Source organism: Salvelinus namaycush, chromosome 7 (assembly GCF_016432855.1).
Source record: "Salvelinus namaycush isolate Seneca chromosome 7, SaNama_1.0, whole genome shotgun sequence".
NCBI lineage: Eukaryota > Metazoa > Chordata > Actinopteri > Salmoniformes > Salmonidae > Salvelinus > Salvelinus namaycush.
The window spans coordinates 51,652,192-51,679,001 of record NC_052313.1 but is presented as its reverse complement, the minus strand read 5'-3'; the positions used below and the strand labels follow the sequence as shown (position 1 = coordinate 51,679,001).

The 26,810-nt window shown below is 42.3% G+C and overlaps 1 protein-coding gene across 1 annotated transcript; it reads right to left on the bottom strand.

Annotated features, from left to right (window-relative positions):
- Positions 1-211: 211 nt before the first annotated feature.
- LOC120051396 (rho guanine nucleotide exchange factor 7-like) lies at positions 212-26,339 on the bottom strand. The gene is made up of 20 exons (XM_038998238.1): positions 25,894-26,339; positions 23,606-23,689; positions 20,319-20,403; positions 19,724-19,857; positions 19,298-19,499; positions 17,589-17,677; positions 16,440-16,534; positions 16,183-16,278; positions 15,751-15,873; positions 14,135-14,273; positions 12,171-12,230; positions 10,307-10,453; positions 10,156-10,242; positions 8,909-8,987; positions 8,538-8,692; positions 6,247-6,468; positions 5,915-6,098; positions 2,151-2,250; positions 1,943-1,997; positions 212-1,729 (listed from the first exon to the last, which is right to left on the bottom strand). The coding sequence occupies exons 1-20, from the start codon at positions 26,056-26,058 to the stop codon at positions 1,607-1,609; spliced, it is 2,424 nt and encodes an 807-aa protein (XP_038854166.1). The 5' UTR covers positions 26,059-26,339; the 3' UTR covers positions 212-1,606.
- Positions 26,340-26,810: the final 471 nt, after the last annotated feature.

Here is a 26,810-nt window from a genome sequence, read left to right as displayed (position 1 = left end):
TGTTTATAGTATATTCCCACCTGAATCTACCACTGACAGGTATCCAATGAGAACTGTCTGATTCATTTGAAGTTAAAGTGACAGCACTATGCAGGACAAAGGCTACATCACATTTAGGTCATTAAGCAGACACTGTTATTCAGAGGCAACTTTCAACTAAGATGGTTAAAACAACATGTCAGTCGTCGCAAGTATTCAGATACACAAGAGATTCAGTTTACTGGTTTAATTCAGAGACAAGCTGAGAAGAGTGATAGAGGAAGAGGTAATAAATAGAGGGATATGGAGGGAGGTTTTCACTGAACAATAGACTTAAGGAGTGCACAATACCTTTCTCAGTCAATTTCATTTAAATACATCAATTACAGACATAATATAGAATCTGAAATAGTTAGATAAGTAGTTTACATTAGTGTTCATCATTGGAATCAATATTGCATTGGAATATTTGAAGTATTTTAAACTGAAGAGCCTGCCAGAAATGTAAGCTAATATCATGGAATAATTTCCCCAAGGCACATTTCATGATATTAATTTGAGACGGTTCGTTTCTGTACAAATCATAAGTGACAAAGTAGAAAAGCAAAAGTAGAAATACAGTGTTTTCAGGAAAGCATTAAAATAGAAAGTCCATTATCCGGTAAAATAACAGTAACAAACAAGAAATAGGTCATCCAGATTACTTCAAATAATCATCGGAAAGCCACAAAAATCACCTGAAAACATTCCAGTATTGGATTGCTAAGGTTTCCATGGAAACATGCAGAATGAGCTAGAGGTTATGCTGTTCTGTGTGTTGGCCATAGGCTCCTACAAGGCTCAGAGGAATGGGCAGGGAGATGCTCGAGAGCGGGATAAGAGGAGGGTGGGGGTGTTGAGGAGCTTGGCAGCAGGGTAATGCAGGCAGTGACAAAATCATCATCTGTCAAAATCGTCTGGGTTGCATCTCAATAGTCTACTGTGGCTACCTTTCCTCGTCTTTCATCTGCATAAAACTGGACAGGTGAAAGGAAATCCCTTTGTAGGCACTAGGGACCTACTGCACATACCAGTGCAGATCAGCAAAGATGAGAAGAGCAAAGCACTATTGAGATGCAGCCACTGTATCTAGAAATTATTCCCTGAGACTATTCCTCTACATGCAGAGGATGGATCTCAATAGTGTGAACTTACTTCCTTTCCTCATCACGGATGTTAAAGTACTGTACAAGTGACAGAAAATTCCCATGTTGTTTTCACCTGCTTTCAGATCAGTGCAGAAGGGGAGAGGTAGAGAGGAATCACCCTTTGAGAAGCACCCGGGAGGAGACAGAGTCAGTGACGTCAGACGTATCTTCACTATTGTGATTGTTCCAGCCTCTTTCAAATCCCAGATCAACACAAAGGTCTGAGGTCCATGTCGCAGCCAATAGTCTTCCAGAGTGATTCAGGGACGCTATGTTGCATTTTCATTGGCTGTTTTGACTTTGGACCACACCCAGTCTCTTACAACAGTGACAGATCAGTGTTCCACAGTGTTACGTCAGATGGCTTTGTGGTTAACAATTTTGGTCCAGTCACGGTGGAGCCCGAACACAACCACGTTGATGCGATGTCACCCGAGTACTCACAGGTTGGTCTCATCCCAGGTGGGGTCATTCATGTTCTTCAGGACTCTCCTCAGGATCTTCTCCAGCTCCTTCCTGGCTTTCTGCTCTTCATCCAGGGTTCTCCTCATCTTCTTGTTGTCCTGTTGAGGGGGGGGGGGGGGACAAAGATGGCCTCTGGATCTTAGAAAAGGCTCTAAATCGCACATGCCTGGAATGAACAGAGCTCTGGTTCTGGGACGTATATGCTTAGAGTTTTCTTGTCATAGAGAGCCTCTGATTCATTATGATGCTGATGCTGTATGACTGACATGCTATTTGATGTGACGGTTTAGAGAACTCTCCTGACCGCTCACCTGTTTCAGCTCCTGTACTTCATCCTTCAGCCCATACACCGTGTCTACTAGAGTCCTACGGCAGACAGACATGTTAGTTAACCAACCCAACCACAGCACACCATTATCAATAAACCCCATTAAGGAACATATAAACTTCTGAACGTGTGAAGTGAAGAGTTCTCCCAATCTAACGCACTGGTAGTTCAGGGAGGAATGTAGTGCTTACTTCTCCTCGATGACAGTCTGTCCGTTGCTCTTGGTCTCCTCCACGATGATCTTCTCCTCCTCAGGGAAGAGCATGTGCAGACCTGACTTCTCCCTGGATCCTGATTGGTAAAACAAGACTGTCAGCAGAGCACATTGGTCGATGGACGGGATGACTCATTGACTGATTGGCTGACTGAGGGAGGGTGACCTTTCCGTAGAGGTTTGACACACTAAGGCTATAGCTCAATAGTTCAAACTAGCCTCATCCCCTTGTGTCCTGTCCCCCCTGATCACAGTCCTTTATAGGAGCCCTTTCATTTAACAGCGGAAATGAAGGAAAGAAGACAAGGAGGCCATTGTAAGAGTATTAGGACACAGCCCAAACCAGATTCAGATAAGCGGCCTGTCAAAGGGGGCCTGTGGAAGGATCAGGACAGGTGTGGTAGAGGAGAACTTGACCTGGCAAATCAAGTCTCCCTCTCATCTACCATTTATCCTTTATTCATACAGGAGATCCCATTGAGATTCAATATCTCTGTTCTCCAAGGGAGATCTAAGCTATGACAGCAGCATATTAACTCATCATTTTAATGACTGTAACATGACACCAGGTCCTTTGAAGCCGTTAATAGTTGAGAACAGAAGGGAGGCTGAGGAGCAGTTATTCCCTTTGTCCAACGAGGTCTTTTGAGGGAAGAAGGGTGTGTGTGTGTGTGTGTGTGTGTGTATATACTACTGTTCAAAAGTTTGGGGTCACTTACAAATGTCCTTGTTTTTGAAAGAAAATAAACTTTTTGCCAATTAAAATATCAAATTGATCAGAAATAGTGTAGACATTGTTAATGTTGTAAATGACTACTGTAGCAGGAAACAGATTTATGTAATATCTACAGAGGCCCGTTATCAGCAACCATCACTCCTGTGTTCAAATGGCACGTTATGTTAGCTAATCCAAGTTTATCATTTTGAAAGGCTAATTGATATTAGATAACCCTTTTGCAATTATGTTAGCACAGCTGAAAACTGTTATTCTGATTAAAGAAGCAATAACACTGGTCTTCTTTAGGCTAGTTGAGTATCTGGAGCATCAGCATGTGGGTTCGATTACAGGCTCAAATGGCCAGAAACAAATGACCTTCTGAAACTCGTCAGTCTATTCTTGTTTTGAAAAATGAAGGCTATTCCATGCGAGAAATTGCCAAGAAACTGAAGATCTCGTACAACGCTGTGTACTACTCCCTTCACAGAACAGTGCAAACTGGCTCTAACCAGTAGTGCATGCATGCATGAATACATACAGTGGCTTGCAAAAGTATTTTGTTGCCTTATAACCTGGAATTAAAATAGATTTTTGTTTCCCAGTCCCTGCCGATGAAAAACATCGGATGGTGTTCTCAAAGTGGTGAGAGGTGTTGGGTTTGCGCCAGACATAGCGTTTTCCTTGATAGCCAAAAAGCTCAATTTTAGTGTCATCTGACCAGAGTACCTTCTTCCATATGTTTGGAGAGTCTCCCACATGCCTTTTGGCAAACATATTATATTTTTCTTTAAGCAATGGCTTTTTTCTGGCCACTCTTCCGTAAAGCCCAACTCTGTGGAGTGTATGGCTTAAAGTGGTCCAATGGACAGATACTCCAATCTCCGCTGTGGAGCTTTGCAGCTCCTTCAGGGTTATCTTTGGTCTCTTTGCTGCCTCTGATTAATGCCCTCCTTGCCTGGTCTGTGAGTTTTGGTGGGCGGCCCTCTCTTGGCAGGTTTGTTGTGGTGCCATATTCTTTCCATTTTTTAATAATGGATTTAATGGTGCTCCGTGGGATGTTCAAAACCCATCCCTGATCTGTACTTCTCCACACCTTTGTCCCTGACCTGTTTGTAGAGCTCCTTGGTCTTCATAGTTCCACTTCTTTGGTGGTGCACCTTGCTTAGTGGTGTTGCAGACTCTGGGGCCTTTTAGAACAGGTGTATATATATACTGATAATCATGTGACAGATCATGTGACCCTTAGATTGCACACAGGTGGACTTTATTGAACTAATTATGTGACTTCTGAAGGTAATTGGTGGCACCAGATCTTATTTAGGGGCTTCATAGCAAAAAGGGGGTGTATACATATGCGCGCACCACTTTTCCGTTTAAAAAAATAATAATTTTAGACAAGCTATTTTTTCATTTCACTTCACTAATTTGGACTATTTTGTTTATGTCCATTACATGAAATCCAAATAAAAATCTATTTAAATTACAGGTTGTAATGAAACAAAATAGGAAAAACGCCAAGGTATTGCAAAAGTATTCACCCCGAATACTTTTGCAAGGCACTGTGCATAAGTGCATAAGGGAGAGAGTTCATGTTAGGCTACTCCGATCTTCAGTTTGAGAGGTTGGTGTAACAGTTTAAGTTTATTACGTCCCCTCGCCCCGACCCTGGCGCGAACCAGGGACCCTCTGCACACATCAACAGTCACCCACGAAGCGTCGTTACCCATCACTCCACAAAGGCCGCGGCCCTTGCAGAGCAAGGGGAACCACTACTTCAAGGTTTCTCCGAGCAAGTGACGTCACCAACTGAAAGGCTGCTAGCGCGCACCACCGCTAACTAGCTAGCCATTTCACATCGGTTACATTGGCTTGACCAGACATTTCACAGAAACACCAGACACAGCTACTGTAAACCACACACAACTAACCATGACTAAGGGAGGGGGAGAAACTACAAACGGTGTCTGAAGGAAAGCCAGGGCCACATTCAGCAGGACACAACATTGGCCAACATTCAGATAGAAATGTATTATGTTAAACAAACATGTAGAATAAGGAATCATGTCAGCTCTATTCACTGCATTTCTATCTGCAACGTTTGCGTACTGAATGTGGCCTAGCCAGCAATGGGATTCCAAAACTACGATGAAAGAAAATCATATTTCTCTTTCAAAATAAAAGTTGATTAAAAAAGGTGTGGGGGAGCGTGATATGGGAGGAGCGACTGTAGCTCTTACGAGAAACGGAGGAGGTCCTGTAACTACTGGCGGTCCAAATACTGTCATAATCCGAGTCCTCTGATAGGTCAGACCAGGGCTCGGTCCCTCTGGACAGGCTGCTACGGCAACCTATAGTGTCCACACTGGACCGGTCAACTGGCTCGGCCAGCACGTGGTTATGCATCAAATCAGTACCCTGCCATGCTGGGGGAGTGAATCAAACCATACGGAACGAGGAGGGGGGAGTGGATCAAACCATACGGAACGAGGAGGGGATCAAACCATAATAAAGCGGTGTGGTGGGGGCAAATAATTGTTGAGGTGGGTTGTGGAGAGAGGGATCCATAATAATAGGATAAATAATATACAGGTATATTAAAAAAATTAGGAGGGATGGTGGGGTTATGGATGAGGACAAAAATAATAAATATATATATTTTTTTAAAGGGAGAGGACACAAAATAGACAAACCAAAAGGAGGAGGAATAGAGCAGAGAATAACAGAATTCAAAGGGGATGAGGGGAGAGAAAAGAAACAGGAGAGAACATAGTTAAAGAGAGAGGAGACAACACTGAACTATGAGTAGCAATAGACTAGACACTGACAGTTGAATCTAAACAGCTATACTCTAAAGAGCATTTATATAGAAACCTGTGAAGTCTTAGAACTAATCTGGACATGGTTCATGTTAGTACAAAAATAAAAGACAGGCTTCGGAGGAGAAGTCAAATGACACCAAAGACTAGTTGGTATTGGTTGAAGTATTGAGTCTCTGACAGGTTGTGTTTGCGGCGTAGTCTTACTTGAGTTGAGTGTCTGTCGTGTTTTGGCGCTGGTGCAGTAGGCCTCGATCACTTTCAGGATCTGGGCATCCTCTTCCAGAGCTGCAGTACTCTTCCTGGTTGCAAAGTCCTCATCTGAAGGTTTCCTCTCAGGCTTACGCTTAGGCAGCAGCTTCTTCATACTCTTAGGACTTTTACTCAGATCCTAGAGAGAGGGAGATAGAGGAAGAGAGAGGCTCTCTTAAAACCCTAGAGGTGGGCTATTTTATTGATAAAGGCATCATCTCTGAAACTGTGCTGGCTATTACTGTTTGGAACCTATTCCCTCTTAGACGAAAGGCCCAGGATCATACCTCTTTATAACAAAGTGCTGCCGAGGGCTTGAGTGGGGGCGCGGGGCGGAGGCAGCTGAGGCTCCAGGGTTTGGGGGTGCTGGGGGGCTCCAGGGGACCCCACATGGGGGGGGTTTGAGGGGCCCCGTGGGAGGAGGGGTGGGGTAGGGTGTGGTAGGCAGGGCCCCCAGATACACCCCTACTCTCTGAGTGTCTGGTGGGGGTCAGGGGATGGGACGGGAGCTGGGGGAGAGAGAAGAGGGGAGAAGTTTAAGACTGGTACAAAAAAGAGAGCATATCATGGAATTAATGGGGCTTGCTGCGTTCATAACCAAGTGGGAAGGTGGTAATAACTACTAACTAGTGGGAAGGAGGGAGGTCGACCGATTAAAAATCGGCATGGCCGATTAATTAGGGCCAATTTCAAGTTTTCATAAAATTGGTAAATCGGCCTTTTTGGACGCCGATTACATTGCAATCCACGAGGAAACTGCGTGGCAGGCTAACCTGTTACACGAGTGCAGCGTCAAAATGAGTCACGGTAAGTTGCTAGCTAGCATTAAACTTATCTTATAAAAAAAACAATCAATCTTTACATGATCACTAGTTAACTACACATGGTTGATGATATTACTAGGTTAACTAGCTTGCCCTCCGTTGCATATAATCAATGCGGTGTCTAGTCATTTATTATCGAATCACAGCCTACTTCAACTTCCCCAAACGGGTGATGATTTAACAAAAGCGCATTTGCGAAAAAAGCACATTCGTTGCACAAATGTACCCAACCATAAACATCAATGCCTTTCTTAAAATCAATACACAGAAGTATATTTTTTTAAACCTGCATATTTAGTTAAAAATAAATGCATGTTAGCAGGCAATATTAACCAGGGAAATTGTGTCACTTCATTTGCGTTCAGTGCAAGCAGAGTCAGGGTCGTAGCGAACTGTGTTTCTTCCTAACAAAGACCGTAATTAATTTGCCAGAATTGTACATAATTATAACATAACATTGAAGGTTGTGCAATGTAACAGCAATATTTAGACTTAGGGTTGCCACCCGTTTGATAAAATAAGGAATGTTTACGTATTTCAATGAAAGAATAAACGTTTTGTTTTCGAAATGATAGATTCCGGATTTGACCATTATTAATGTCTAAGGCTCGTATTTCTGTGTGTTTATTATAATTAAGTCTATGATTTGATAGAGCAGTCTGACTGAGTGGTGGTAGGCAGCAGCAGGCTCGTAAGCATTCATTCAAACAGCACTTTACTGCGTTTGCGAGCAGCTCTTAACAATGCTTGAAGCACAGTACTGTTTATGACTTCAAGCCTATCAACTCCCGAGATTAGGCTGGCAATACTAAAGTGCCTATAAAGAACATCCAATAGTCAAAGATATATGAAATACAAATGGTATAGAGAGAAATAGTCGACGTGTCATAATTCCTATAATAACTACAACCTAAATCTTCTTAACTGGGAATATTGAACCACCAGCTTTCATATGTTCTCATGTTCTGAGCAAGGAACTTTAAAAAGTTAGCTTTTTTACATGGCACATATTGCACTTTTACTTTCTTCTCCAACACTGTGTTTTTGCATTAAACCAAATTGAACATGTTTCATTATTTATTTGAGACTAAATAGATTTTATTTATGTATTATATTAAGTTCAAATAAAAAAGGGTTCATTGTTCATTCAGTATTGTTGTAATTGTCATTATTATAAATATATATATATATTTTTTAAATAATACAAATCGGTATTGGCGTTGAAAAATCATAATCGGTCGACCTCTAGTAATAACCAGTTGTAAATCCGAGTTGGATGCATTAAAGTGCTTTGAACTGCTTGGCTAACGGGCAAACAATCTGCTTCAACCAGAAATTAAAAGAACAGCTAGCTAGCTTGTAAACAAATGATAGTGTTCAAAAACTGTATTAATAGATTATTTATAAAAAGCAATGTTTTATTGTTGCATTTAACTGCCGAAAATGCTGTTATAGAGGTATTTCCTCAGTATGTGACAACTAAGTTCAACATGTGGGAGAAGTCCGTGATGATAGACGAGTTTCCCACTAGTGATTACCAGTTGGAGGGGCATTCAAATGGATCTTTCCCAGTGGTATGGTCATATTTACGGATTTACAAGATGTCATGAACGCAGCATTATCCTTCCCATTCATTTGGGATTTAAACCTACAAATATGCTAATCCATGTACCTGGATCTACACAAGAAAAATTTCAGACAAACGTTGATACCTATCCCTTTAACTGACAGACTGGAGAGGTTGGGGGTGTTACCGTGTGGCAGGGGACAGACTGGGGCTTGGCGGTGGGTGTGGTCATGATCACGGAGGGGGCGTTTCTGATCTGAGTGTGTCTCGACAGATGCTCCACCCACTCCTGCAAATCCTGCTGGTTGTTACACACCACCTGCATCCGCTCACACGTACTGCCTGTAATACATACACAAAGTCTTGTTTAACTAACCTTGTAGGGACACAATTTATTCCCATTCAAAATCGTATTTTGCCTAACATCAACCTTAACCCCCTAGCATTTTTCCTTCGGGTCCCCACAAGTATAGTTAAACATGTCCACACCCGCACACACAGACATTACCCTTAATTTGAGCTGTTTAAACTCCACTAGTAAACAAACTGTAAACATACCTGATATTTCGAAAGCGTTTTTGACCATCTCACAATCTTCTATCCTTGAGATAAGCATTCCTGTCAATGGCAGCTTACCCTTTAAAGCAAATCAACGACAAAGAGTTACAGAAACCTTTAGTGTTTACATACTTAAGGGCACTATAAAATCCGTTAGATTTTTGCCTGATTCCGTTACTTCACAGTTTTTCCTACTCAAAATTAAACTTTTTTTGTTGTTGAAAAAAAACAACAAACATTTGATGTTCTAAGTCCATAACAATGCTTAAACCACATCAGGAGACCACTTGAGGTCTGGGAAAAAAAATCTAAGAAATTTAGATTTTTAGGTGTAATTACCCTTTAACTGCTCACTAGCCAGAGACAGTTGTTTGGTTAGGATGTTTCTGTAGCACTCATGTGATTGCGAAGTTTGCAAAACAAATGGCCACTGGATTGATGCAAATAGTCATGATATCATTCAGCCAGGTAGGCAGGCATATGTTACTTTGTAGTTAAATGGTACAATAGGCAAAAATCCCTCCACAATTTTTTTTCTGGTTGCTAAAATTCCAATAGTTTGCTTAATTTCAGTTTGTGTGACAAAACAAGCAATGTGTAGAGAATCATTGTACCATCTAAACCGCTGTGAAATATTTTCTATAACCAAAAATATTGTATTTTCAGCTGTTTGAAGCTGGTGCACAAAACTAAAAGACAAAACAAAACTTAAGAACGGGAAGCATAGAAATAGCGCACATAGAACAGATATACCGCGTCTTAGACAACCTTTCAATGAGATAGAAATGTGAGTTATAGATCTGTCCATGTGAATTTGGTTGGTCACGCAAAAAGTCACATATTGCAGCTTTAACATTTAATTGAGAAGGTTTTTGGGAAAGCCTTACCATCTACCAGAAGACAGTTGGCAAAACATTAGCATAATCGCTAACGACTACAAGAAGTGCTAGACAAACGCACACACACAGACAGGCATTGCTGTGCCGTTGCCTCTTCAGAAAGTTGAAGGAAAATATGATGCGTCACTGATGCATTTTATTTATGTCATGATAATTTTGGGCGAATTAAGGACTTTTCTAATAAGTTCAAACCATTTAGTTGATTTCCTACTAAGTTCAATACATTTTTGAATATTGTTGAATTACGTTTTAATGTCTCGATTCCAGGACTACGTCATGTTCTCCACAAAGCAGATTCTATAGGGCCCTAAATACTAACAAAGGACAGAGCGAGAGCGAGATCCTGACCTGGTAGATGAATCCACTCATTCTGGAGCTGGCAGACAGCAGTAGGAGAACATTTGGGAACAGCAGGAGGTAGCGTTCACTCTTCTCCTAAAGAAGACAAACACACACTGTTAAGACGTTCCTGGGTGTAGATTTTACATGCGCGTCTTACCTCTGATCCATGTGTGTGGCAGAGTGTGTGTGACATGTATAGGACAGGGCCCAGGGTTCTGATGTCATCTCCCTCCCAGCGTCTGATCGTCTCAGTTAGAATCTGCAGCTCCAGCTCCTTACGTTTCCTCACCTCCTGACACTGAGCCTGAAGCCATGGAGACAAACACACACAAATAAAAGGAAGCTGTTTTAAAGTATTGAATCCCAGTCAATGTGAGACAGCGCACACACATACACACGGAAGATCCAGGCTGCATAGAAGCCCAAGCCAGGGCAACAAGCCACAGAACAGCAGAGCCAAACCGTGGAGCTCAGAGCCAGGCTAAAGCTTTTCCCTCAGCCCAGGATTAGCAACACTGCACACAAGACAGAGACTATTTAACATGTCAATTTAACCCTGAATAATACTGGAGTTTGGGGTCACTTAGAAATGTCCTTGTTTTTGAAAGAAAAGCACATTTTTTGTCTATTAAAATAACAAAATTGATCAGAAATACAGTGCAGACATTGTTAATGTTGTAAATGACTATTGTAGCTGGAAACAGCTGATTTTTTATGGAATATCTACATAGGCGTAGAGGCCCATTATCAGCAACCATCACTCCTGTGTTCCAATGGCACATAGTGTTAGCTAATCCAAGTATATCATTTTAAAAAGGCTAATTGATCATTAGAAAACCCTTTGCAATTATGTTAGCACAGCTGAAAACTGTTGTTCTGATTTAAAGAAGCAATAAAACTGGCCTTCTTTAGACTAGTTGAGTATCTGGAGCATCAACATTTGTGGGATCGATTACAGGCTCAAAAATGGCCAGAAACAAAGAACTTTCTTCTGAAACATGTCAGTCTATTCTGGCAGCTTCATTAAATAGTACCCGCAAAACACTAGTCTCAACGTCAACAGTGAAAAGGCGACTCCGGGATGCTGGCCTTCTAGGCAGAGTTGCAAAGAAAAAGCCATATCTCAGACTAGCTAATAAAAATAAAAGATTAAGATGGGCAAAACCACACAGACACTGGACAGAGGAACTCTGCCTAGAAGACCAGCATCCCGGAGTCGCCTGTTCACGTTGAGACGGGTGTTTTGCGGGTAACTATTTAATGAAGCTGCCAGTTGATGACATGTTTGAGAAACAGACGCCTCACTAGACACTAATGTACTTGCCCTCTTGCTCAGTTGTGCACCAGGGCCTCCCACTCCTCTTTCTATTCTGGTTAGAGCCAGTTTGCGCTGTTCTGTGAAGGGAGTAGTACACAGCGTTGTACGAGAACTTCAGTTTCTTGGCAATTTCTCGCATGGAATAGCCTTCATTTCTCAGAACAAAAATAGACTGACTAGTTCCAGAAGAAAGCTCTTTGTTTCTGGACATTTTGAGCCTGTAATCGAACCCACAAATTCTGATGCTCCAGATACTCAACTAGTCTAAAGAAGGACAGTTTTATTGCTTCTTTAATCAAAACAGTTTTCAGCCGTGCTAAGATAATTGCAAAAGGGTTTTCTAAATGAGCAATTAGCCTTTCAAAATGATAAACTTGGATTAGCTAACACAACGTGCCATTGGAACACAGGAGTGATGGTTGCTGATAATGTGCTTCTGTACGCCTATGTAGATATTCCATAACAACGTATGTATTGAATTTTTTTTTTTTTTTTTTTTTTTCCCCCCCCAGCTACAATAGTAATTTACACATTAACAATGTCTACACCATTTCTGATCAATTTGATGTTATTTTAAAAATGACAAAGTGACCCCAAACTTTTGAACGGTAGTGTACATCATCAACAAGGGACATGTAAATGTAACCCTTCAACACTGCATAAGTCATTAAACGGAGACAGGGACGGTATATGTCCCACTTACAGAGAGGCTTTTGAAGGAGGTAAAACACTTCTGGATCTCTGGTCGATCAGGATGATGCTCCTGATGAAGAAGAGGGGGACGTTTGATTCATCAGAAGATCACAGGTCTAACACAGTCAATATAGTCTACACAACAAAAAGCAACCATTCACAGGCAAATGACATTTATCCATACTACATAGAGACAAAAACACAGATCAATGGGACTAGAAACAAACAAAAAGATAACTAACGTAAAATATACATTTCACGAACAGTATAAGTAGACGCCTAAGTGTTGTTCATTAGTTTACTCCAATTAGGGGAGGGGTGGTAAGGTTAGGGGTAAATATATAAAAACATATATATACAGTACCAGTCAAAAGTTTGGACACCAACTTATTCCAGGGTTTCTTTACTTTTTCTATTTTCTACAATGTAGAATAATAGTGAAGACCTCAAAAGTATGAAATAACACATATGGAATCCTGTAGTAACCAAAAAGTGTTAAACAAATGTAAATATTTTATATTTCAGATTCTTCAAAGTAGCCACCCAGTGCCTTGATGACAGCTTTGCACACTCTTGGTATTCTCTCAAACAGCTTCATGAGGTAGTCACCTGGAATGCATTTCAATTAACAGGTGTGCCTTGTTAAAGGTTAATTTGTAGAATTTCTTTCCTTCTTAATGCGTTTGAGCCAATCAGTTGTGTTGTGACATGGTAGAGGTGGTATACAGAAGATAGCCCTATTTGGTAAAAGACCAAGTCCATATTATGGCAAGAACAGTTCAAATAAACAAAGAGAAACGACAGTCCATCATTACTTTAAGACATGAAGGTCAGTCAATCCAGAACATTTCAAGAACTTTGAAAGTTTCTTCAAGTGCAGTCACAAAAATCATCAAGCGCTATGATATAACTGGCTCTCATGAGGACCGCCACAGGAAAGGAAGACCCAACGCTACATCTGCTGCAGAGGATGTTCATTAGAGTTACCAGCCTCGGAAATTGCAGCCCAAATAAATGCTTCAGAGTTCAAGTAACAGACACATCTCAACATCAACTGTTACGAGGACACTGCGTTAATCAGGCCATGGTCGAATTGCTGCAAAGAAACCACTACTAAAGGACACCAATAAAAAGGAGACTTGCTTGGGACAAGAAACACGAGCAATGGACATTAGACCAGTGGAAATCTGTGCTTTGGTCTGATGAGTCCAAATTCTGTCTGCAACCGCCATGTTTTTGTGAGATGCAGAGTAGGTGAACGGATGATCTCCGCACGTGTGGTTCCCACCTTGAAGCATGGAGGTGGTGGTGCGATGGTGCTTTGCTGGTGACACTGTCTGTGATTTATTTAGAATTCAAGGCACACTTAACCAGCATGGCTACCACAGGATTCTGCAGCGATACGCCATCCCATCTGGTCTTTCGCTTAGTGGGACTCTCATTTGTGTTTCAACAATGACCCGAAACACACCACACAATTGAGATTGTTTGGGATGAGTTGGACAGCTGAGTGAAGGAAAAGCAGCCAACAAATGCTCAGCATATGTGTGAACTTTTTCAAGTCTGTGGGAAAAGCATTCCAGGTGACTCAAGCTGGTTGAGAGAATGCCAACAGTGTACAAAGCGGTCATTAAGGCAAAGGGTGGCTACTTTGAAGAATCTCAAATATAAAATATTTTGATTTGTTTAACACTTTTTTGGTTACTACATGATTCCATATGGGTTATTTAATAGTTGATGTCTTCACTATTATTCTACATTGTAAAAAAATAGTAAAAAAATAAAGAAAAACCCTGGAATGAGTGTTTCCAAACTTTTGACTGGTACTGTATATTTACAAAAAAATATATATATGGGAGATTGGATATGATGCAGACATTTCCACTGACGGAAGCTACAATCTGTCTGTAATATTAAAGCTGCTCTACCCCCTAAAAATTTTTTTTTTAAATAACCCGACTCTCTCCCTCTCACCTCCATGTGTCTCTCCAGTTCCTTCATTAGTGTAGGATATTTGTCCAGCCTCATGAAGGGTTTACTGAGACCAGTGGTGAGGGTCAGGATACCTGGACTACTGGCTCCCTTCCCCGCCATAAACTCCCCCAGCTCCTCACTGAAACACACAGCGACATACTAAACTCCCCAGCTCCTCACTGAAACACACAGCGACATACTGAACTCCCCCAGCGACATACTGAAACACACAGCAACATACTGAACTCCCCCAGCTCCTCACTGAAACACACAGCAACATACTGAACTCCCCCAGCTCCATACTGAAACACACAGCAACATACTGAACTCCCCCAGCTCCTCACTGAAACACACAGCAACATACTGAACTCCCCAGCTCCTCACTGAAACACACAGCGACATACTGAAACACACAGCGACATACTGAACTCCCCCAGCGACATACTGAACTCCCCCAGCGACATACTGAAACACACAGCAACATACTGAAACACACAGCAACATACTGAACTCCCCCAGCTCCTCACTGAAACACACAGCGACATACTAAACTCCCCCAGCTCCTCACTGAAACACACAGCGACATACTGAAACACACAGCGACATACTGAAACACACAGCGACATACTGAACTCCCCCAGCGACATACTAAACTCCCCCAGCGACATACTAAACTCCCCCAGCGACATACTAAACTCCCCCAGCTCCTCACTGAAACACACAGCGACATACTGAACTCCCCCAGCGACATACTGAAACACACAGCAACATACTAAACTCCCCCAGCGACATACTGAAACACACAGCAACATACTAAACTCCCCAGCTCCTCACTGAAACACACAGCAACATACTGAACTCCCCCAGCGACATACTGAACTCCCCCAGCTCCTCACTGAAACACACAGCGACATACTGAACTCCCCCAGCGACATACTGAACTCCCCAGCTCCTCACTGAAACACACAGCGACATACTGAACTCCCCAGCTCCTCACTGAAACACACAGCGACATACTGAACTCCCCAGCTCCTCACTGAAACACACAGCGACATACTGAACTCCCCAGCTCCTCACTGAAACACACAGCGACATACTGAACTCCCCAGCTCCTCACTGAAACACACAGCGACATACTGAACTCCCCAGCTCCTCACTGAAACACACAGCGACATACTGAACTCCCCAGCTCCTCACTGAAACACACAGCGACATACTGAAACACACAGCGACATACTGAACTCCCCCAGCGACATACTGAAACACACAGCGACATACTGAAACACACAGCGACATACTGAAACACACAGCGACATACTGAACTCCCCCAGCGACATACTGAAACACACAGCGACATACTGAAACACACAGCGACATACTGAACTCCCCAGCTCCTCACTGAAACACACAGCGACATACTGAACTCCCCAGCTCCTCACTGAAACACACAGCGACATACTGAACTCCCCAGCTCCTCACTGAAACACACAAAATACTTCGCAGATATTGTAACTGAAAATAGTCCACTATCATTTTGACAGTCAACCCGGTGTCATAAAATCACACGATGGATTTGGTTACACACACACATTTACCTGACGTGCACACACACTTACCTGTGTTCTGTGAGGACGTTGACAGCTGAGGGGTGGTTGGAGCAGTAGGCCATGTAGAGAGCCTTCATCTGGGGCAGCAGGTTGAGGAAGAAGCCCCCTACTCTCTGCTGGCTCTCTGGAAGCCTACACACACACAATGTGCTCACCACCACAGCACTAGCAGAGTCTACCAGTAGGTGTCAGTGTGACCTGTATAAACAGCATGTTGATGTACTCATATATGAGGAATAGTGCTCCCTCCCACACAGCGGGTTTTAAGGTGTGGCTTTAGATCCTATTGGCAGACAGGATGTGGTCTATTTCAGAGTTGATTCATATTTTAAGCTTGCATGAAGATTATGGGCACTCGTTTGGTACATCCATGTATTGATGAGATACATTTGGTCAATGCTGGACTGATCATATGGTGTGTGTGTGGGTTCGGGGACTCACCTGGTACATTCCTCATAGGACTGAACCAACATCAGCTGGAAGGTAGAGATGTCCTCCAGATTCCCCAGGATGTGACTGACGTCTGCACGGCTCAACCTGGAGACAGAGGGAGACGGTGTGGGGAAAGCTGGAGCGATATGGTTGACTAAAAGACGGGGGGTACAGTAAGGTTCATAGTATGCTCAAATCAGACCCTCATACACACACAACAACCCTGACAAATACACACACAGCCATGTGAACACAAACACACTCACTTGTCTGTGGGTTGCAGTGAGTGCAGGTATGAGGTCAGTAGGCTTTGGAGCTCCTTGGAATACTCGGTCTCGGTCTCTAGAATGTTCTGGAGCACCTGGATAGAGAGAGACAGAACAGGGGGGGTTAGGAGAGGATGTTGATGGATAGACAGACAGGCAGGCAAGCGGACAGACAGACATTGAACTCAGACACCCCCACTGAGGAGACCCACCCTCTCTCCTCCTAACCTCCCCCTCGTTGACAGAATGGGGCCAGGGAGACCGTCCACTCTGCTTCCTGAAGCCTGTCCTCCTCACGTCATTTTTTGAAGTACTTTATTTTCTTTTGTCTTTAAGTTTCATACGAGGAGCCCATTAGACAGAGAAACCAGAGGACAGAAATAAACTGCTATCCTTTTTTCATCAAATACTGACCTCTTCAGTCCATGTCATCACTGGTTCAGAGCAGGCTTTAGGAAGGATGCAGAGATGGATGGAGGGTTTAAGTTGGCTTTAACCCATCTAACATCCACTAATGGCGGACAGCCAGGTAGCTTTTAACTCCCGATGTTGTAGGGCTCATATTTCAACTCTCAAACTCATTTGGATCTTGTAACACAGGATAACTTAACATTGTGATGAGGTTACCTTCAGGTCTTCATAAAGACTAGTACTGAACTATTCACTTCTTTCCCCATATCATAATGTATTGATTTGTATCAGATTGCTCCATGTGGATCTTAACGTATTATTGTCCACTGGGACAACACAGATGCTCTCCTCAGATCTCCTGCCATCTCCTCAGATATACTCTCCTCTCATGAGAGTATCTGTGTCTTGTCCTGAATAGTTTATCTCCCTCCCTCAGGACCAAAATAAACAGAGGGCCTCCCAGGATGCTTTGCAATGTGCTCCCAAAACAGCAGCAGAACACACAGTCCCTGTGAACTATCACTGACCCAGACATCAAAACACACACACCATAGTTACAGTGTGCTACCACTAGATAGAAACAGAGCAGCCAGTCACAGGGCCTTGAGGCACAGCAGCCAGTCAGACAGAAGAAACAACCTACATTACTGCACACGAACACACGGCAGGCAAAAGCCTACATTCTAAAACCCTCGTGGTATTTCAGATCTCACTGCAGTAGGTGGTGTAGGTTCTCACCAGGTTATAGTAGGTCTTGCTGACAGCTGGTGTGTCAAAGCCTTTCACAGGGTTTTTGAGGGTGCCAGACTTAGGAGACACTGGTTTGTCTGTGTGGTATAGAGAGAGAGAGAGAGAGAGAGAGAGAGAGAGAAGAAAGTGTAGAGTAGAAGTAGGACAGAGAGCAGGACAGAAACATGAAGTCATTCATTTTATAATAGAGTTTAAAGCAATGTTATCCGGCAGGGAAAGATGCTGGCTTCATTTAGCTAACGACCAGACCAGAGGCTTTCTATGCACTACAGAGAAATGGGGACACATTCATGTTGCGGTGTTTTAGTAGCTAACCCTTGGGGCAGAGATAGCATACAGAATGGAGAGAGAACAACATGACACATAGTAAAGGAACAAAAACTGTAGCTCGCTCTCTGCAGCCAGAGGGCATGTTCATGTGTGACTGATTGGATACAGAAAGGGGGTGGGTTACCACTGTGAGCTTATAGAGAAATGCCAATTAGTTTGATACATAGTTCATCATGTGTAGGTAGGTAGTAGGCCAACAGAGGGAAGCACTGGGAGCTGTTTGGTGTGTTTGGGATAGTCCCACCCACAGGCTAAGCTAAGGAATGTCCTGTCTTTGTTTAACCACGCAGTTTCCTTCCTCTCCATTACAATGCACAATAGCTACATTAATAGTGCACAACAGCTGTGCACAAAGACAGTTTATACATCTACTATACATTTCTGTATATGATCTGATAGAACACTTAGTGTTGCAGATAGAAATATAGTGTATAGAACAAACTCAGAGCTCTACACTGCATTACATTTCTATCTGTAATGCTTTGCACATTGCAGTCCATTGAATAGGCTGGAGTAGAGGCATGTCTTGGTGAGCTTAGTATTGGCAACACGTTCCTTCACTCTGTAATTCCTCTTTTAAAAGATGCACTATGCAGAAATTGCTCCGCTATTTCCTGGTTTCTCAAATTCTAATAGTTCTCCTAATTTCAGTTTATGCGACAAAACAAGCACGTATAGTGTAGAGAATCAATATTGTATTTTTGGCTCTTTGAAGCTGGTGTACAAAAACGAAAGTAGAAGACGCAAAAACGAAACTTAAGAACAAGAAGCATAGAAATAGTGCACATAGAACATATCTACCACTTAGACTTGCTATCAGTGCGAATGACTGATCTATAAATAACATTTCTATGTGAATTTGGTTTGGACACCCAAAAAGTTACATATTGCAGCTTTAAATCATTCTCTTCATGATCACTCTCTTTGGCCAGCAGCATACCACCATATATTGCTGTGAATACGTATGTGTTCTCAGTCAACTTACCTGGTAAAATAAATAAATCATGTTATTACAGCTCTAGCAGCCGGGGGAAATGCTGACTGCATGAAATGGGTATTTGATGTATAGCCATTAAAAACAGCAGAGGATATTCCCTAGAGAGCCACATTAAATACGGTGTGTAAATCACACCAGCTATCAACAGCCTGCTTCAGCTGCATGATTCAGAGGTACAGCTATAGGGGGGACCACTATCAGATATCAACACAGGAGATATTTCCTTGAGTGTTATACAGTTGTAATAGAGCTGCTATAGATGATTATAAAGTTGTTATAGAGATGCATAAGCCTAATGTTTATACTCGCCAATACAAACTATGATCCCTACTTAATATTCAACCCAAGCCGCCCAATCACTGACACCCACCGCTGCCTTTGACCTCCTTGACATAGTTGCTAGGGAACCAGCCCTTGTTGCCGTTGAACGAGCCCTCCCACCAGCCGCCGTCTTCCTGGCGCAACACACTGATCATGTCACCCTTGTTGAAGGACAGCTCGTCTTCATTGGTCTGCTGGAAGGTGAACTTGGCCCTCACCAGTACCCGCTGCCCACCGCTCTCCGACATGTCCTAGTGGGGAGGAAAGAGGGAGCGATGGAGGAAGGGAAAGAACAGAGGAACAGGCGAGAAGGAGAGAAATTAAGAGGGAGAGAAAAAAAAGAGATTGAGAAAGTAAGGATGGAGCAAATACAACCACAAGCTGCAGGTGAGAACCACCTCAAGGGCCAAATGGTTCCTTCTAGTTCTGTTGGTTTCTGTGGTTCTGTTGGGTTCTATGTGGTTGTGTGACTCACCAGGCTGCGGTACTGGTTGTGGAGGAGCTTGGAGGAGCGTCCGCGGGGAGACTGAGTGTTCAGAGAGTCAAACGACTTGATCCGTAACGAGGACGAGTGATGCGCACACACAGAGTCACTGCCCACTCCTATGTCTGTGGAGGAGAGAGAGATGGATGAGGACACACACATTAGCCTCGGCGGGGCCGTCAACAACCGGATGTTCCGGTTCTCAGGGGAAATGGAAGAGAGCCTGTGACGCGACTTCCGCTTTCGGACGTTAACAAGGCGTCACTCCATCTTAACTCCTCCCCCACATTTACTGGATTGGTTGAAGAGCGCAGAAGAGAACCTCCCCCTGACAGAATGTGGGGGATCTAGTTTCGGGAGTTTATTTTACACCTGCTACTTTAGGTTCAACACACATTCATGTGAGTGAAGAACACAACTCAACATGCTGCAACATGCACCCATCATTCTACACTGAAACACAAAACGCCCACTCTGATATCTAGACTAGAGGTTACATGTGGGACTTCACAGGTATGGATTTGCATAGAAAACAGGAAACCTTTCATGAATCACCCCAGACACACTTCTGTCTTTGTCCACTTACCCTCGGTGGCTTTGGCCAGTGCCACCAGAGAGTTGAGCACCTTGGTGAAGTTCAGTCCCTGGAGAAGGTCATTGACCTCAAATGGCTGAGAAGAGGGAGAGGAGAGATATCCTTTAGCTTTTCAATGCTTGTTTAAAATAAAACATCTATATAACTGACTGAAGACAAACAAAACTGTTTCATAACATTGCAACGGCGTAAAGGTCATATTTCCTCTGGTTCTGGTGATGAACTGACACAGGAACTTCCAGACATTCCCATAGTAGTGATTTGTGTAATGTCGGTAAAGATATTCCTCACAGTAAGGAGGCCTAGAGAATATCACAGAGTTAAAACTACTACTGATTGACACAGGCAGCAGAACTCAGCCATAATCTACCCAAGCATTACTGAGATGGTGTACAGACGCTGGGATTTAGACAGCGCAGTGCATCGTACCACAGACAACCACAGGAAGGAAGCCCCAGGGCTATCCTACTCTCCCTCTCTTTGTTCTCAGTCCAGACAGGTCAGGAACGTGACTGTCATGTTGAGATCCACCCTCTGTCTAGCTGTGGATCAACCACTAATACACTCATGACACTTCATGCTGTATTCTTCTCAAAATAATTGCTACCTGCGATGTTGGCCATTAAATATTTGAACTTTAGGACAGGAGTGCCAACATTAAGTCTGGCAGCACACATCTGACCCTATTCAGTGTATTCCTCCTTCAAGTCTTCAAGTTTTACATCTCATTTGGCCTGGGTGTCTCTAAACTATATGTTGTTAGAGTTCATTAAATGACTATTAGATAGACACAGCCAACATGACACGCTATGAGTGCCCTGGCCTGGCAGGATATGGTGTGACTGTATTTATCAGATTACTACCTAATTCTGTAGTACAAATACAGGATTTCATCAGGCTTCCTAAAGGTGACTAAGTGTACCAGGTGACTGGGCCACAGCGGGAGATGTACTAACTCAGGCCAACACCCCAGTTTACTTACTGCTATTCTATTGTATTCAGCAAGATTTAGCATGGCAGTAAGTGTAGTAGCTCTACTTCCCTGTCAGAGTATTAGGTCATTTTCATAGCTGAGTGGTAATTCAGTAGTGGCATTGGTTTCCTCAGCCCTACATGCTGCTTCTGCTCTGAGGGCAATATTCAGCCAGTTTGGTCCAGCACTCACTGTAGCACACTTATTGCTAAGCACCCACACAGTCCTACCCTCTACCCACCCCTGCCCCCTTAGTCTGGACACACACACCCACCATTTAACCACCCAGGGCCAGTCTGGGGGATTAGCAGCAGTCTGAGCCGTCTCTAATCTCTGCCTCATCATGTTCACTAACACACACACACACCCCCCTAACCCCTTCCTAATCGCCCCTTACTCCCTAATCCTATACACACACTTCTGAATGACCTCTTCTTGATCTGACACAAAACTACATGGATGTATTAAGCAATATGGTGGATGGACTCAACATGGTATCTAGAGTGAAGAGATCTATTATGAATGAATGTCTATAAGGTAGGGGTTGTTTTGGGACAATAATCTACCATGGCCATCATGACAGCTTATTTCTCCTTCACACTACAGTGTATGTCCATGTCTGGTAATTTTGGAATTTAGCCTTGCGACCTAATCGACCTCGTTGGAAAATCCATTGGTTGGATTGACATTCTCAACCAGCACCACCTCTTGCATAAACTGTATTGATTCAGTTAGGCATGACTGACGACAGGACAGGACCAGACAGAGACAGACAGGACCAGACAGACAGGACCAGACAGACCTGAGTTGGGTGCTAAAGGCCATACTAGTTACTATTGCTGCAGCCCAGCCTCAACACTGCAGTGAGCAGCCATGATATATAACTGTCCAGCAGCTCTCACTCATGGTAGTTATGAGTCACAGGCCAATATCCACACTAGCATAGCACTTGGATGCATGCCAATACACTGCTTCATTCTCAGTGGTATCATGTGAACACTGGAACAGAGCGGTCACAGTCTTTCCATAAGGCCTGGTCTTGAAGCAGTCAGTAACAGGGTCGAGTTGAGACAAGGCATTCACAAGAACTAGGCCACGGTATAGCAAGTAGTTTACTACAAGGTGTACAAATGTATATTTTCGGGAGTAGTGGACTGTCTAAGTTCCCAGATGGATTTTAAAATCAGGAGGCTGTTCAGATCACACCTTTGTTTACATGTTTACCTGGCACCTGCCATATCGCACAATCTCTCAGAAGTTTGATGCAAATCTTGTTTCCATGACAAATAGAAAATTGTGTGATAGCTGCACAGTATTCCAAGAGATCCCATTTGTGCTTTAAAAACAGAATTCCAACATCTCAGGTTTCACACAGTAGAAATATAATAATTATTCATTTGAAAGTGTTTTGTAATGTTGAAATAGGGTTCATGGTATTGACTGACTGAAATATGGCTCTCGGCCTTGGCTACTCATGACAGTAGATGTGCCCACAGTTAAATTCCCTTGTTCTGCATATTGACCAGGACAGCTCAATTTGCAGAATAACAATTTGTTGTTGAATTAAAAGGACAATATCACTAATTTACAACTTGATGTTAGATGGTTCCTCACCCTGAAAATAGTCTATAGGCCAGGAGAAACTATAATCCATGGTGCAGTTCTTTACACAGCCATTACAAACTTCAGCTAAATTGTGAGCATGTTTTTATTAGATTGTTATGGCCAAATCGCCTTTAAGTAACATCAAACCAAATATGGAGTTGGTTTGCCCCCATCGCTTTTTAGCTAACGGTGGCTAATGTCAGTTGAAGTTTGTAATGGCTGTGTAAAGAACTGAAACATGGACTGCAGTTTCTCCCTGCCCATAGATTATTTTCAGGATGAGGAACCATCTAACATCAAGTTGTAAAATGGTGAACTTCTCAATTAAACGGCCAAATCATGGTGACCAAATCATTCTACCCTAACGCTACACATTGAGTAGGATAGTATTCGTTTGGAATATTGTTACACTATGTTAGAATTACAAATGAAAACCCAGACTAGTATCCAAAGGGCGACGGGCTGCAACTGTAGTATTTCTGCTTGTAGGCTAGTAAAACAACTGGGCTGTGCTAACGCCCCATGGGGCAGCCTCACGTGTTGATCAAATTAAATGTTGATATAGTGTTTTCAGTCATGTTTAGAGCGCGTTGTATTGTTGATATTTGCCACAAAGTTACAGAGCAGGAAATGACGTGGTACGTATATTCCACGGTGAAAACCAGAACCCCCAGAGCAGCAGGCAGGTTAAATTACTCACCTCCACTCGGAAGGACCCGCAGCCTTTCAGAAACTCCTTTATATTGCTCTGGAACTCACTATCATTCCTTGGTTCTTGGAAGATCTGTGTGGAAGGAAGTTAAACGTTTTTTGAAGTAAAGGCATACGGCCGTCCGTAGGTAACCTGTTTCGTTCTCGGTTATGCAAAAGACGGTACAGATCCACGATTTCAGTGTGAAACTAAAATCTCCAATCTGTGTTTCTTAAAGACCTCTCAATCTCCAATCGGGAAATTGGATTAGTAGGAGAGGAAATGACGTGGTATGTATATTCTACGGTGAAAACCAGAACCCTGCGGCTACACCTTTTGGTGCCTACCTGTGCAAACAGAACCCCCGACGACTTTATCAGTAGTGGCAATCACATGCTTCATAACCTTTAATAACCTAACAATTTCTCTCCTTATTAGGCCTATCGTCAATTGGCTATTATTTAGAAGTCCCCGACCCTGTTGTTGTTGTAGTTATGCTGTTAACTTTTCCCAATTGTGCATAAATTGCAAGTGCACAAGGGCAGGTACATTATTGCTCTGTGGGTGTGTGACAGAAATGACGTTTTTTCCCCCTCAGTTAAAATATCAAGGCAACAAATAAACATGATTTCTTCTTCTCATAACAAAAAAAGCTACCAAAATGTTTGTTTGTAATTAATTAGTCTTTATACAGTGGTGTAAAGTACTTAAGTAAAAATACTTTAATGTACTACTTAGTCATTTTTGGGGGTATCTGTACTTTACTATTTATATTTTGGACAACTTTTACTTTTACCCGTCTATATTCCTAAAGAAAATAATGTACTTTTTACTCCATACATTTTCCCTGACACCCAAATGTACTCGTTACATTTTGAATGCTTAGCAGGACAGGAAACTGGTTCAATTCACACACTCATCAAGAGAAAATCCCATGTCATCCCTACTGCATTTGATCTGATGGACTCACTAAACACAAATGCTTCGTTTGTAAATTATGTATGAGTGTTGGAGTGTGCCCCTGGCTATCTGTAAAAAAATATATAAAAAATCGTGCTTTCGTTTGCTTAATGTAAGGAATTTGAAATAATTTATCATTTTACTTTTGATACTTATGTATATTTTAGCAATTACATTTCCTTTTGATAATTATATTTAAAAACAAATACTTTTTGACTTTTACTCAAGTTGTATTTTACTGAGTGACTTTCACTTTTAATTGAGTAATTTTCTATTAACGTAACTTTACTTTTACTCAAGTATGAAAATTGGGTACATTCCCCACCACTGTCTTTATATAATGTATTGTCGGTATCCCCCTGAATGTTGTTTGTAATGTTTGTATACTCTGTTTTTCTATATTGTATATTTTGAATAGCTTTACAACAAAAATACAAAAAAGTAAAGACCATAGGGTCTCCCGAGTGGCGCAGCGGTCTAAGGCACTGCATCTCAGTGCTAGAGGCGTCACTATAGGCCCTGGCCGTGATTGGGAGTCCCATAGGGCGGCGCACAATTGCCAGCGTCGTCCGGGTTAGGCCGTCATTGTACATAATAATTTGTTCTTAACTGACTTGCCTAGTTAAAAAAAAAAAATCCCTAATACAATGGTGTTTCCATAAGCCTTAAATGAGAGAGTTTCACTGAATAATTGGAAGAGTCCCATTCCCAATGTTACAATGTAAGCCTATGTAAGTGGTCTACTCTGAAGGATAAATAATATTAAAAGACAGTGTTCCTTTAAAAGAGAGGGGGAGGGGTCTTCCTCTGAGTGAAATTGAAATTGCAGTCAATGGCGGCCCACTGAATCTATTTGTAGTGTACCCCATTATAGCAGTTGATCCGAACCAAAAACACCCGTTTATTATAGCAACATTTTTGGGTGGAATAAAAATAAACGCAGTGGCCAAATGTGCATACTTAATCCGAAAATCAAACATGTTCTTTTTTAAAAAGCGTCTGTTTTCAATCTAGAAAAAAATCATGGGACTTTAATGCCATGTGTAGCCAATGTCAATACAATCGCGTTATTACTCACTTAATAGGTTATATTGGGAATAAAGGGAATAGGCATCTCATTGTCAATGCAAACTAGTGTTGAAGTGAGACACACGGACATCTGTCCAGAAATTCCACTCTACTCCGCACAATAACCCCTCTGTTAATGATCTAAACTAGGATCGGTTTGAGATCTACAACAACAAAGACATACTAATACAATGTTTAATTCTTCAAGTTCCACATAATAGTTGTCTAAGGCAGAGGTGGGACATCCAGGCAATAAGATATGACCTTACTTTCTCAACAGAACCAGGGCGCAATCGCTCCACCAGCTTGCACAGGACAACCCCATCTTTGAGAGAAGACTGCAGGAATCCTTCAGGGTCAGAAATTGTCTTTTTCGGTGACTCCAAGACCCCCAACGTTATCAGCCACGTTACCGTCTGTTCCGCCGAATTCATGGCTATTATTACAATAACATCCACTCTATCCTATCATGGGATGTTTTGCTAGAAGAGAACGATGTAATTGGAGAATAATAGCCTATTCAGAATAAAAACATATCCTAACGGATAAAGATAACATGACTGCGTTTTGGAGAGGTTGACGGACAGCTGCTTTCGTCCTTTAAGTTGTAGCTCGTCTATTGGCTTCGTTTCCCAGTCTTTTACGCCTGGTAAACTGTCAACTGCCCCCCTCTCTCTCGTTATTCCCCCAACCTGTGTCGCCTGCTGCTGCCGCGAATTGCTACAACAGAGAATGACATCACAAAGATGTAAAACTATAACTGCTTTTAGAGACTGTCCCCCTGTTGGCTGTTTAATATTTTACTCTTAATTATTTGCATACGTTTACATGAGTTAGCTGGGCCTACATCAACTATTAAAGGTTGCTGTAATAATAGCTCCTTATAATACAATCCATGATATTAGATTTCAGAGTGGGCTACTGCATTTTAACGCTCAAATGATTGTATTTACTTATTCAATCGGTATTAAACTGTGTGTTAATGTGTATAAATATAAAGCTTTGCATAATACACCGTTTATTACAAGGACTACAATATTTAATTTATAGGACTCCCGAATCCCACGTTAGAATGAACTGTAGCGCCCCCTGCCTGCAGAATATAAAATCTCCATTACCTTGAGGGTGATTAAATTTTTCTTTCTATTCAAATAGCTATTATTGCCATTTGTACAACACAACCTAC